Here is a 12,576-nt window from a genome sequence, read left to right as displayed (position 1 = left end):
GTCCTGACTTGGGCGGGATCTGTGTCCGGAAGTTGTCGCTCTCTTTGCCGCAAGGTATGTCAGATCCTGGAGCAGTGAGGAAACTCTTTGGCTAAGCCCGGAAGCTGCTGCTAATCGGGATTGGGTTGATGACAGAGAAAACCTTTCCTTTCCAACATGTTACTCTGAAATTACCATGTACTATAAGTTCATAAATGTCTTGCTTTAAAGTTCCATAAAGAATATAGACCGGGGCTTCCCTGGTGGTGCAGTGGTTGAGAGTCCGCCTGCCGATGCGGGGGACACGGGTTCGTGCCCCGGTCCGGGAAGATCCCACATGCCGCGGAGCGGCTAGGCCCGTGAGCCATGGCCGCTGAGCCTGCGCGTCCGGAGTCTGTGCTCCGCAACAGGAGAGGCCACAACAGTGAGAGGCCTGCGTACCGCAAAAAAAAAAAAAAGAAGAAGAAAAAAGAATATAGACTACCCTTTACAGCATCAACTGACCAGGTAAAAGCGGTCACTGTGCTGGTCCCTTTGTCATTGGTCCTAGGCCCCAGGGCCAGATGAGAAACGGGACTTGAGGGGTAAAGTCCTGCACAACCCACTGACATTTGGAGGGAGTGGGGCCTCTGGACTTCGGGGGTGAAGTGGAGCCCACGGCTCCTCATCCAGGTTCGAAGTTGGCCAGTGCCTGCCCCCTTCCCTCCGTGGGCCTCAGCATGAAGGATGGGTCTGAATAAGACAGTTTCCTGCCTTGCTCCTGCCAGACCGAGCCTTCGCCTCTGACCGAGAGGACAAGGTCTTCTGAACACTTCTGCCCTCCCCACAGCCCCTGCCATTTCCAATACCAGGTATCACTAATTTGGGGTTGCTTGATGTTTTCTTGATATTCTGTCTTCTTATTCTGTTAATCAATCTCAAAGAAGACAGTGCAACAAAAAGAGGATTTTTTTTTTCTTTTTTTACCACCGTTAATTCCAAAACAGGCTGAGCTAGGTGGAGACGATAGATTTACCATGAGATTTGCTAAGCCTTAAGTAAATCCTACGTTGAACTACCCTGAGTGTGTTTTACCTAGAGCCTTTGTTAGGAGAACATGCTGGCATGTATTGTTGTAGAAACGGGGTTTTATGGACTGGCCACAGAACCTTCCTGTTGTTTGTAATGTCTCTTGTGTGGGAGAATTTGCTTTTGTTCTAAACAACCAGACACAGAAGAATGCCCCTGTTAAATTCAGGTCTAGTTGCACAAATACTAAAAGTGAATTAATAGTAACAGGTAATAGTAATACCATGTGATAAAGTACTGAATGAATGGCCCCAAAGCCCTAGAGTTCAGAAGGGGAAACGGGCCTTCTGGATGGGGTGTCAAGGAGGGGCCGCGTGTCAGCCGTGAGGAAGAGTGAAGAGAGCGCTTGGGGGTGGGTGGCAGGAGGGAACAGGTGTAGGGAAAGCATCCTGGCTGAATTGGAGTTTGTTTTTGGAAGGAGTGATGATGGTCAGTCACTTTTAGTGTTTTCTGTCACACGCATAATGTGTTTAGTTCTCACAGTCTAATCAAGGGGACAACTTACACTTTATAGGAGAAACAGGCAGTGAGTGACCGGGGCCTCGCCCAAGGCCATTATCACTACTGAGGAATATAACTTGGACTGCAGCCTACTCTCCTGTCTGTTGGTCCCCTCCTTTCTCATTGAGCCCTGCTAAAGGAGAAGATTCTCCTTGGGGGGTGGGTCCCAACCAGGAAGGAGACGGGCAGGAATTAATGGAACAAAGTATGTTGTTTCCTGTTTAATTTTAATTGGGCAAGAATCGTTTATACTATTCTTAAAGCTCAAAGTGTGATATGTAGGGAGGTGTTTGGGGACATAATGTGAAATGAGTTTGGCTATTGTATCAGAGGAGATTTTGGAGTTCCTATCCCCAAATCCCTATCCCATCCTACCCTCTGTATTAAGTAGAGGGGTGTGTGTGTATGTGTGTGTGTGTGTGTGTGTGTGTGTGTAGCAAACACTGATTTTTTATTAAAAGGCAAAAATATAAGCAAGTATCCATTGCTCTGATATACTGAGACCAGTAGTGTCTTTCCTCTATTTCTTCTTCACCTAAACGAGAGATCAGGAGGCACTTTAGAATTCACCTGGCATGCTAGTGAGTCTTTCACCCTCCAACACATAGGTTGTATTTCATAGCTGGAAGGGACTTGAGTGGCCACTAAGTTAGATCCCTTTATTTCATAGGTCCTGTAGGCCATCAAGGCCATCCAGCTGGCATATGGCAGTCGGCCTCTCCCAGTTCCCAGGATTGGTGTTCTGTCTACCCTGCAACCCTTGGAGAGCTGTTGCTCCAGGTGGCTTCAGGGTGGCTTTGGATACCCATGAAGAAAATCAGAAGGAGTGGGGCTTACCAGGGTAGAAGAGTGGCCCAGCTCCCCAGGGTCCCCCCAAAATACCCTGCCAGGAATCCTCCCTTATGTCTTCCTCTTCTATTCAAGGAGGCTAAAAATGGCTCCAGGAAACATTTGCTTTTTCTTTTCCATCTCTAGACTCTGGCAAAAAGCCTGCCATCGTGAGTACTCCACAGTTCTGCAAATCCTGATGCCCCACAGCGTGTAATCGATCCAGACTCCAGGCTGAGTGACAGTTGTGGCAGAGCCGTGGGGGGGTGGGGGTGGGGCAGCATCCAGCTCCCTCCTTCCTTTCTAAGTGCCTTGGGCCCACTTGGCGAATTTGCCCAGGACCACACCGCTTCTCAGGGGCAGGGCTTGGACTAGCTGCTCTAATAAGCAATCAGGATTATATTGTCAGTTTCTGGAGGTTGGTTAGTTAGCCCTGTAATTCCCGCTCCTCCTTTGGAGTTGGAAAGAAGATGGGTCTGGAGTAAGGCCCAGATGGGTTAGAGCTGTGGTTGATAAAGATTTGGGACTAGAAGGGACCTTGGGAAGGGGAAACAGGAAAAGCACCCGCAAAACACAGGCCCACAGGCCCTGGTGCGGAAGAGCAGGGACACTTGTTAGATTGATTTGAAGGAGGATCCGTAAAAATTGGCATTTCCTCAGAGGAGCCCATGCCTGCAGAGCCCCCCTTGCTTGAGTTGCACACGAGTCTGGTATTGATCTTTGCCTCCTAAGTGGCATCTCAAACTGCCCCATCAGAAAGGACCCAGAGGACAGAAATGCGCATGTTACCGTGGGAACGGACCTGTGTCGCACTAGGAACTTGACAGTAATTCGTGGAGATGAGACAGGGAAGGTTCCTTTTCTTGGCAGGGCGAGCCACTCTTGGGGCGTGGCTTGTGTTTATCCCTGAGCGATGCACCCCTCCCCCAGTTGCACTGTGTTCCGTTCTCTCCATTGTTATCTCTTCTTCCTCTGGAGAAGATAGAAGTTGAGTAAAATAAAAATAGGTCTTTTAAAAAAAAGGGAAAACTATCTGCCAGATGGGAACCCAGCCTCGTAATTTCCTTTCACGTAGACGTGTGTGTACTGCCCTCGGTTCCTGGTGTAGCAGGAAGAGGACGCGCTCTGGAATCCCGGCTCACCGCACACCAGCCAGCCGTGCGCCATCACCTCACCCCTCTAAACCGGCATGTTCTCATCTGCAAAATGACAAGAATAATAGTAATTATTGCTGTGCAGTGTTAGTGTGAGGATTAAATGTAAACCACCTAACAGGTTAACATAGTGGCACAGGAAATGGCAGCTAAGAATTTTTAGATCTTGGGAGTTCTGCCATTTATGTGACCCAGTGTGTTTCAGTGTGTATAGTTCCGTGCAATCATTAACCCTTCTAAAATAAGTTCCCTGTAGTGATTGCCCCCTAAACTTGCCGAGGTACCGTGCCTTAAAACACTTCGGAAGCCCTCTCTGAAGCAGGTACAACATGAGTTCCAGGAGTTGGTATTCTTGAGTTTTAGTCTTGATTCTTACTCCCCCTCCTTGTGCTGCCCGTACATCATCTAATCACGCCACGTCTGGTTTATTCTTTTGGCTTAAAAAGGGGTTAATATGCCACCGAAGATGAGTAAGCTTCAATTGAGATGAAATGTGGGAAAGTGTTTGAAAAACAGAGAGAGAGAGGTATAGTGAGGCAGTGAAGCAACTTTCACTGCACAACATTTAGCCTAGTTTGAATTACTAGCTGCGCAGCATAACAGTAATATTTAAAATATCTCTGTAAATCATGCTTTCCAGCCTTGTTTCCTAGTAAGCTCTGAGTCATAGAGGTCTTACTGTGTATAGAGGCCTTAAGTGTTGAGGTTTGGGTGTTTTCACATCCTTTCCGCTCTCTCGTCCTGTCTCCCCTCCCTCCAGGCACCAGCCAGTCATAAGTTTTCTCTACCACCTTTTCCTTTTATTCCTGTCCAGAGTTTAATTTGGGGTGTCAGGATTAGAAGAGTAATATCATTACCATTATTTGGGGGCACATTCCCTTCTGGTATTAAATTTGCCTTTCAGCTGACGTATACCAACTTCTCTGCCTCTCAGTGGGAGAGTTCTATCTGGTGGGAGAGACCCTGAACATTTCCTGTTGTCTAACAGAGAGGTGTGTTATTTCTAAACAGTTTTTTTTTTTTTTTTGCGGTACACGGGCCTCTCACTGCTGTGGCCTCTCCCGTTGCGGAGCACAGGCTCCGGACGCGCAGGCTCAGCGGCCACGGCTCACGGGCCCAGCCGCTCCGCGGCATGTGGGATCTTCCCGGACCGGGGCACGAACCCGTGTCCCCTGCATCGGCAGGTGGACTCTCAACCACTGTGCCACCAGGGAAGCCCTATTTCTAAACAGTTTGAAGCCCAAGTGGCATGGAGAGGGGGAGCCCCCTCCTTTAAGTAGAATCGTTGGGAGGAAAATCCTTGAGGCACCCCTGTTGGTAGACACACTTTGTGGCTTTGAGAACACCATAATCATTAGTTCACCATTTCATTTATGTAGCGGCCCTTTGAGATAATTATTCATATTATCCCCATGTTATGGATAAACAGACATTTGAGAAGTAAGGCACTGATTTGCTAGAAAGTGGGGAAATTGTAACTTAAATGTCGGCATTTTAACATTAACGTCATCTTCTACACTGAATTGCCCAACAAAAGTATATGCAGAGATCCAGTTTGTTCACGTTTTATGTTTTAAAAGATATAAAGGCCGGGAGCAGTAGGAAAATTAAAAATAAAAAAACTTTAGGGGGAGAAGAGCAGAGTATCATCCCCCCAAATCTTGGTTTGATTTTTGGGAGAATTGCAAAAAAAACCCAAGTGGGGTGGGGGGTCTCCTGAAAGTTTGCCATTTCCTCTGACTTTTGGAAATTGGTGAGGTTTGTTTTTTAACCATTTGAAAAGTCTGATCATTTACCCAGAGATGTTTCTTTGCCGTTTTTATTTTAGTTCCTTCCTTTGTGTTCCCATGCACTAGTGTTTCTGATGGCTGGTGCTGGAGGGGACTTAACGTTGTGTCCAGGTCTGGGGTGAACCATCCTCAGATCCCACCTGGCATGGCCAGTCAGCATCAGCACGGCGCCCCTGCCACGTGGCGTTGGGCTTTTCCAGCCTGCAGGACAGCGTTTGGACCCCTCTCACAGCCCTCCCCCTCCCACACCCTTGCACCCCATACTCACGTGGAAATGAACACACAGTCGGCTGGGATTTTGTAACGAGAGAACAGAGGCTTGAGCGGTGTCTCACGTGCGTTTGAAGTTGAGTTTTCCAAGATAAAGTCTACGAGGACCAACTGTAGAGTTATGCCTGCTGCAACCTGGGAAGGTCCTGGCAGCCCCCAGCCTATTCCTTGTTCTCCTGTTGTTCAGGCCCTTCTGTCAGATGACAGAACTAAACAATTTAGTGAAGAGTTTGATGTCCTTTATTCAAGGGGACACAGTCCGTGGACAGAGGCGTGCAGTGCCTCACAAGTGGTGGAGCATGCTTCCCTAGGGATTTGGGGCGAGAGGTTAGAAAAGGGGCAGCGCGGGAACAGGGCGTGACTGGCTAGGAGGTTGGAGGTTTCCTTGGGAGGCGGGCGGGTCCTGTTTTCTGGGGCGCGGTGAGCTGGAGGACTGTGATGGGTGTGTGTTGGGGCTCCTTGACAGCTGTTTCCCTCAAGGGCAGTCTGACTTAGGTTTGTGACGTGGGCCGAGCCCCTGGGGTGGCCTCTCTTTTGTGGGTCCTGGTACTCAAATTAACTTTACCAATTCTAATTCCATCCACACTGTTCCTCTCACACTCAGTTAGGACAAAACCCTTTCTGGCCTCGCAGATACCTGCTGCCATTAGGAGAACGCTTCCATCCCTGTTGCTCTGCAGTCCTGGGCGTATGGTGCCTGACACACGCTGTTTGGTCACGGGCTCGCTGGTCAGGGCACAGGCATTAAAGAGACAAGAGGAAGAAGCCTCTGTAGAGCAATGAGAAATGTCAGGAGCCCCTGCCCCAGGGGCAGTTATTCACATGCTTCCTTAGAGGCAGCTAATCCCCACCCCTCGACTCTGAACAGAGTTTCAGCAGGAGCCACCTGGACACAAGAAGGAGGAACCGCTGTGGGTGGTCACTCTGTCAACCTCAAGAAATGACCGCCGATCCAGAGGAAATGAGAACCGAAAGCTGGCCCGCGGGAACCAGGTGCCGAGTCCGGGGACTTCTCCCCTGAGGGCTCTGGGCACACCCCCCTCCATCAGGGCCATCTCCCCTGTTAGGAGGGGACCCATGGGAGGAGGCTGCTGGGCGCGCCTTGGAAGAAGGGGGCTCCAGTGTCGGCCTCAGGCTGTGTCTACGCAGTCGCTCACGGAATCTTAGATGGAGTCCACCGCTTTCTGTTTTAAACATCTGGCCTTTGTCTTACCTTGCCATATTGCTTGATTTTGATGTAATGTTATCACTTGACCTAACATGAATAACAAATCCTAGCATTTCTGACATACCTGAAATGTATTAGTTGTGACGTTTCTGAGAGAAGATGCCTTTTTGCGGGGGGTGGGGGTTGGGGGAGGTTGTAAGTAAACTCTTACAGTGCAGACTTCCCTCGATGCCCGAAGACGGATTGGTTCCAGGACTTGCCGCAGGTGCGGAGGGCCAACTGGAGCGTGAAAAGCTTGACTTTTAGAGACATTTCTTTTTCCATTGCTATTATTTGAAAAAATCTGCCACTTGTGGTAAGGCCTCTGGCCATAATCTTATTTCCTCGGGGTCAAGGCACATTCTTGTATGCTTGCCAGTCCTTTCTTGTAGAAGAGAAAGTCAAGAAAAAAAATAACGTAATCTGAGACTGGGTACTTAAAGTGGTCACTTGTTAGCCAAGTTATCTTCTCTTTAAATGTTTTCCGTCTAGCACTTAACTGAGGATCTCGGCTACAGAGGGTAAAGTGGGAAGCAGGCAAGACCTTACCGTAGGACTAGCTACGCCCACACCTGCGTGTGCTCAGGTTGCTGCACACCGGGCTGCCTTTCCTCTGTGAGGCCGGCTCATAGCACACACCGTTGCCCAGTCCATCTGTGGGCGTTCAGGTCACTCCACGTAGGCCTTGGGCTCTGAACCGAACCAGAGGCCACCGAGAATATAGCAGGAATATAAAGCATTATCCCTGCTCTCAAGCCAGTAGTCAAGTTGGAAGTAATAAGAACAACACATATGAAATAACAGCAAAAATATAAGATATGTGATTAGTTCCTGAACTCTGTGGTCCAGACAGAGACCACAGATGTATACGTTTGGGGGGGAAGGGGAGACCTGTGAGAACTGGAATGGTTGGAAATGACGCCTAGAAGGAAAGATGTACCTTGACCTGAACCTTGAAAGGTGGGTGGGTTACAATGAGTTGGCTGAGGAGGTAGGATGGCAGCCAGGCCAGGTTCATCTTCTGGCCAGGGGGGTGTGGGCAACCTGGTGGCAGCTTTGTGGAGTAATGAGATCAGCCGGAGGTGCACCCTCAGCTAGAAGGGGGAGTAACGGGCGATAGAGAGGAGGGTGGGAAGGATGGAGGCGGGCGATGGAGGCATGAGCTTGTTCTTGACACAGGAGATGATAGAGACCCGTTGAAAATTTCGAGTGTGTGTGTGTGTATCTTTACCTATTGCTTTGTTTATTTAAAATGCTCACCTTGAAAACACCTTTTTTTGATTTAGATATAACTGATTAAAAGGAATAGACATTTGAGGTAGTCAAATTAGACTACTCTCATATTCTTCTTACTTTATCCTTTCTTTCCAGTAAGTCACACCCTTTTACTCAACCCCCCTCCATCACCCTCACAGAACCAGCACTTGAAAATTCTGCAGATTTGGTGGAGTGTCCCCCCTTTTTCATTTTGAGCCAACCTTGGGAAACAACCCGAACCAGCAGGTGGCAAGCCTGTTTTTACGTTTAAAGCAGCTAGAAAATCCTCAGAGGTGTTTCTCTGTGCATCTGCAAAAATTATATGGGTGGCAGTAGTAGCTCTGAAATTCTTTATGAAAATTGGGTTCCTTTTTCTCTAAGCTTCCAGCTTCTGTGCTCATTTGTAAATTGTGTCACTTCCGTGATTAAACAAAAACCTCTGAAGAGTGATCGGTTACCATCCCTTAAGTAAACTTTTCTAAGGCTGTTAGATAAACTCTGTCCTTGGACTGAATGAGCACGTTTTTTTTTAACGTTTTGGTATGGGTCGGAAAGCGCTGCATGAATGGGCACGTGTGCACTTTCTGGGCTGTAGTTCTGAGCTGGTTTCTGCCCTCTTGGATGATGTGTTTCCACCTTCTGCTCATCTGTTTTAGCCTAAACCCACCAAGGGACGAATGCGCATCCACTGTCTGGAGAACGTGGACAAGGCCCTTCAGTTCCTGAAGGAGCAGAGAGTCCATCTTGAGAACATGGGGTCCCACGACATCGTGGATGGGAACCACCGGCTGACCCTCGGCCTTATCTGGACCATCATCCTGCGCTTCCAGGTAAGGGACTTGGCCCGGCGATTCGGCCTCCCTCCTGGAGGTGAGCATCCCTGTGAAACTGGCCCCCCCATTCCAGAGGGACCAGGAAGACCAGGTTGAAATGTCGTCTCAGAGTCAGGTGTGCAGAGCGGCGGGTCACATTTGGCTGCCCTGTAGGCATGTGGCAGCTAATCACATCCTCCTTCAGTTCTGCCAGCCCCTGAAAGTCTTGACTCTCCTGGCAAATAAGAGGGTTTCCTGGGCTGCGTCTTGGCCCACCACTTCACCGACACCTACTGTAAACGTCTGGTGTCTGCTGCTCAGCTCTCAGGAGCAGAGGTGTAAGGATGTGGTCGATGCTAGGTGACTACCACCGGGCTGTTTGAACTTCGCCAGGTTGTGGCATGCGTCATAGAATATCTTTCGGCGAAGCTGCTTAGGATCGTGACACATGTGTGGGCTCTGTTTTCACCTTCTCCTTCTCCTTTGGATGTGAGGAAGCAGTTTTCAGGGGGGTGTGCAAAAGAGCCTTATGCTTGTTTGACTTGGTGACGATTTTATGGGTTTGTTATACCCGAGCGAAAGGTTCTAAGTATAGAAATACTGTAAGCCAGAAGGTCCTCTCAAGGTCATTTTGTCCAATTCCTTCACTTTCTGAGGGAAGGGAGGAGCCTTGCCAGGGATCACACAGCCAGTCAGGGCTGCTGCGCATGCTTCCGGCCCCTTGGAAGAGAGCGCAGCCTTTCTTGTCTGTGAAGCAGCTCCGGCCTGATTCCTGGTTCTTTCTCCAGGCTGTTGCTTCATGCTCCTGCTTTTCAGTTAAAATCTGAAATTCAGGAAACACTTCTTACCATAGCGTCAGGTTACTCTGCAGACAAAAGTCCGAACCGTCCTGTCTCCACCGTGGCTGTGTTCTCTGTGTCTTCCCTTCCTGTTAAGCCCCTTTGATGAAGTTTGATTGATTTTTTTTTTCCCTAGGTAAATAAAAATCTCACCAACAAAGGGCCATGTCAGAAATCAAATTATAGCTCTCTTTGTATTCTTACTAAAACGCCGAAATCAACCTCTAACCAATCATTTCCCTTGTGCTCCCCTCGGGATCGGGCAGCTCTAGTTTAGTGGTCTGGGTGGGTATGTGGGAGTAGGGAGGGGGTAGGGGACCAAAGCAGAGCTGTACAGAGACACTCCCTGCATGGGGGGTTCCTAAGCCTGGACCTGCCTTGGGAAAGCCGTTTACTCATTCAGGTTCCCTGGTCCCAGCCCCAGCGCTTCTAATTAAATAGGTCTGAGGCTGGGAACCACTGTGAAGGTGACATGTTAGTGGAGATTTAATTGCAACAATCAGTGACTTTATTTTGCACACGGAACTCTTCTGCACGTTTCTGTCATTTAGTTCCTGAATGATTTGAAAACAGAGTGAATACCATTGCGTTCACTAACTATTGCTCTGGGCCTTAGGCCAACAGGACTCTCCTGGAGCATCGCCTCAGTTCTGTAGAGTAAAAAGTCCTATTTCTCTTGCCTTTGGCCTGTAGTAATCAGAGCGTGGAAGGGCATCCTGACAGTGGCCTCTCTTGACAGCGGGTCTTGTGCCCATGACGGGGAGCTGGCACACACAGCCCTTTCCAGGATTCTCGGCATGAATTGGGTTGCATCATTGACTAATTAGCTTCCTGCCAGCTTGCCTTTTTCTGTGCTTGAACCTGTAAATGCCGATACGTAGTTTCTCCCTTTCCTTTGAGGCTGATGTCACTGCATGGCCTGCAGGGTTGGTGTCTGACATGACCCCGCCTCCCACAGCAGTTTTATCAAATCATCCCCCGCTCCACAAACATGTATCGATTCTGCACCAGCCAAGGCCCAGCTCACATTCTGCGTCCTCTGTGAAGCATCCCATGTATCTACAAAGATCTCTCTCCCCACCGCCCCCCAGCTCCTGAATGTGCAACCTTGTCTTACATTGTGTGTGTGTGTGTGTGTGTGTGTGTCCAGAGTCCCCAAGACGTGGCCTGCCCTGATGTGTGTAGCAGGTGTGCATTAAATACCGATGATGACAGACAGGTTTTATGCCGCTTTCCCTTAAAAGAGAGTAAAAGATGGTGTGAGAAACTGGAATGAAAGTCGTCGAGTTTGCCTGGTCCACATAGGGAGCTGTCTTCATTTCAGAAGGGTAGATATTGTTTCTGAAAGAACAAGTCTGGAAACAGATTCCCTTCACACTGAGGCATAGGAAAGCTGATGGGGGTTAATGTGTAAAATTCCACCTGCCTTTCCTGGTGGGTCTGTGTCTTACTCCTTGAGCGAAGGTTATTCTTACACACTCTTTGGAGTTTATGCAAGCTCAGACTTCAATTACAACAGTTAAAAATGGAGAATTTTTTTTAGAAGTGTAATTATTTCAATTTCTAGGTGTTTTTCCTAGTTGAAAGTTTCTAACTTTTTAATCTTACATGTATGTATTTTATCCTCCTCCTACCACTTTCTCTTAAAAAGAATTCTGGGGCGTGTTTCTAGATTAAATGGAAAGACCTTTGACAGGGGCCAGGACAGGGAAGCTTGGAATGGTTAGAGCTGAAAGAGAGGCCAACACCCTTTCCCCTGACTCCATTCCACATTTTATCATTATAATCAAGGAACTAAAGGCAAAGGGGTATTTAGAGCATTTGTTTAAAATCACGTAACTGGTAGGCAGCCCGTGAGCCAAAGAGCTGACATGTATGGATCCTTACTAAGAGCCCAGCCCTTCGTACTTTGCATTTGTTCAAGTGTACAGCACGAGATAGCCACCCCTCAGAGGGGAAGCCGAGGAACTCGCCCAAGGACACGCGATAGGTGGGGGAGCCTGGATTCGGACCCAGAGAGTCTGACTTTGGTGCCAGTAGACCAGGCTCTGTGTCCTGTTGAGAATCAGCGGCCTGAGTAGCTGATGAACACAGGCTCTCTTAGTCCATTCAGGCTGCTAAACCAAAGTACCACAGATTGGGTGGCTTCCACACAGTAGAAATTTATTGCTTACGGTTCTGGAGGCTGTAAGTCTGAGATCAGGGTGCTAGCATGGTCAGGTGAGGGACCTCTTCCGGGTTGCATACTTCTCATTGTGTCCTCACATGGTGGAAGGCGCTAGGGATCTCTCTGGAGCCTCTTTTATAAGGCACAAATCCCATTTATGAGGGCGCTACCCTCATAACTTAAGCATCTCCCAGAGGCCCTACCTCTTAACACCATCACCTGTGGGGCTTAGGATTTCAGCATAAGAATTGGTGCGGGTGTGGGAGACAAGCATTCAGACCATGGAAGCACAGCATTTAAGGGCACTCTTTCTCTGAGAGTTTGGGTCCATTTTCAGGAAATGGTGCACGCACTGTCCTCATCAACGAAGGACTCACTCACCCTGGTGTAAAAAAATCTTTGGTTGTGAGAAAACAAACGGCATTTTTCTAGAGTCTGCTGAGGTTCAAGCCGTATGAACCACCGTTCTAGCTTGTAGTTGGAGAGGACGGGCTATGTTGGGGGTAGAAAAGACCCCTAATCGGTTCTTGGAAGTCAGGCAGGTAACTAGTCTTCACTTCAGTCTTATCTTTGTGCAAAGTAGAGAACCTAGTTCTGGTTGGTGTTTCTAAGAAGTGAACCCTGGCTTCAGAAAGCAGTTCTCATTGACCCTTGGAGTAGGCAGTCTGCAGGGCTAGCTGTTGATCTAAAGTTTACTCTTTATG

General features: G+C 48.6%; 1 protein-coding gene across 5 annotated transcripts in view; it reads left to right on the top strand.

The window, feature by feature from the left end:
* SPTBN1 (spectrin beta, non-erythrocytic 1) overlaps window positions 1-12,576 on the top strand; it is a 196,192-nt gene that overhangs the window by 129,986 nt on the left and 53,630 nt on the right. For all 5 annotated transcript variants that reach the window (XR_009544039.1, XM_060168837.1, XM_060168838.1 and 2 more), the window contains one exon: window positions 8,711-8,884. Coding sequence is in view for 4 of the 5 variants with exons in the window: in XM_060168837.1 (XP_060024820.1) it covers window positions 8,711-8,884 (174 nt within the window). In the remaining variant the exon portion in view is untranslated. The remainder of the gene's footprint in view (window positions 1-8,710; window positions 8,885-12,576) is intronic.

This window comes from Lagenorhynchus albirostris, chromosome 13 (assembly GCF_949774975.1).
Source record: "Lagenorhynchus albirostris chromosome 13, mLagAlb1.1, whole genome shotgun sequence".
Taxonomy (NCBI): Eukaryota; Metazoa; Chordata; class Mammalia; order Artiodactyla; family Delphinidae; genus Lagenorhynchus; species Lagenorhynchus albirostris.
This window is presented reverse-complemented; position numbering and strand designations above follow the sequence as displayed.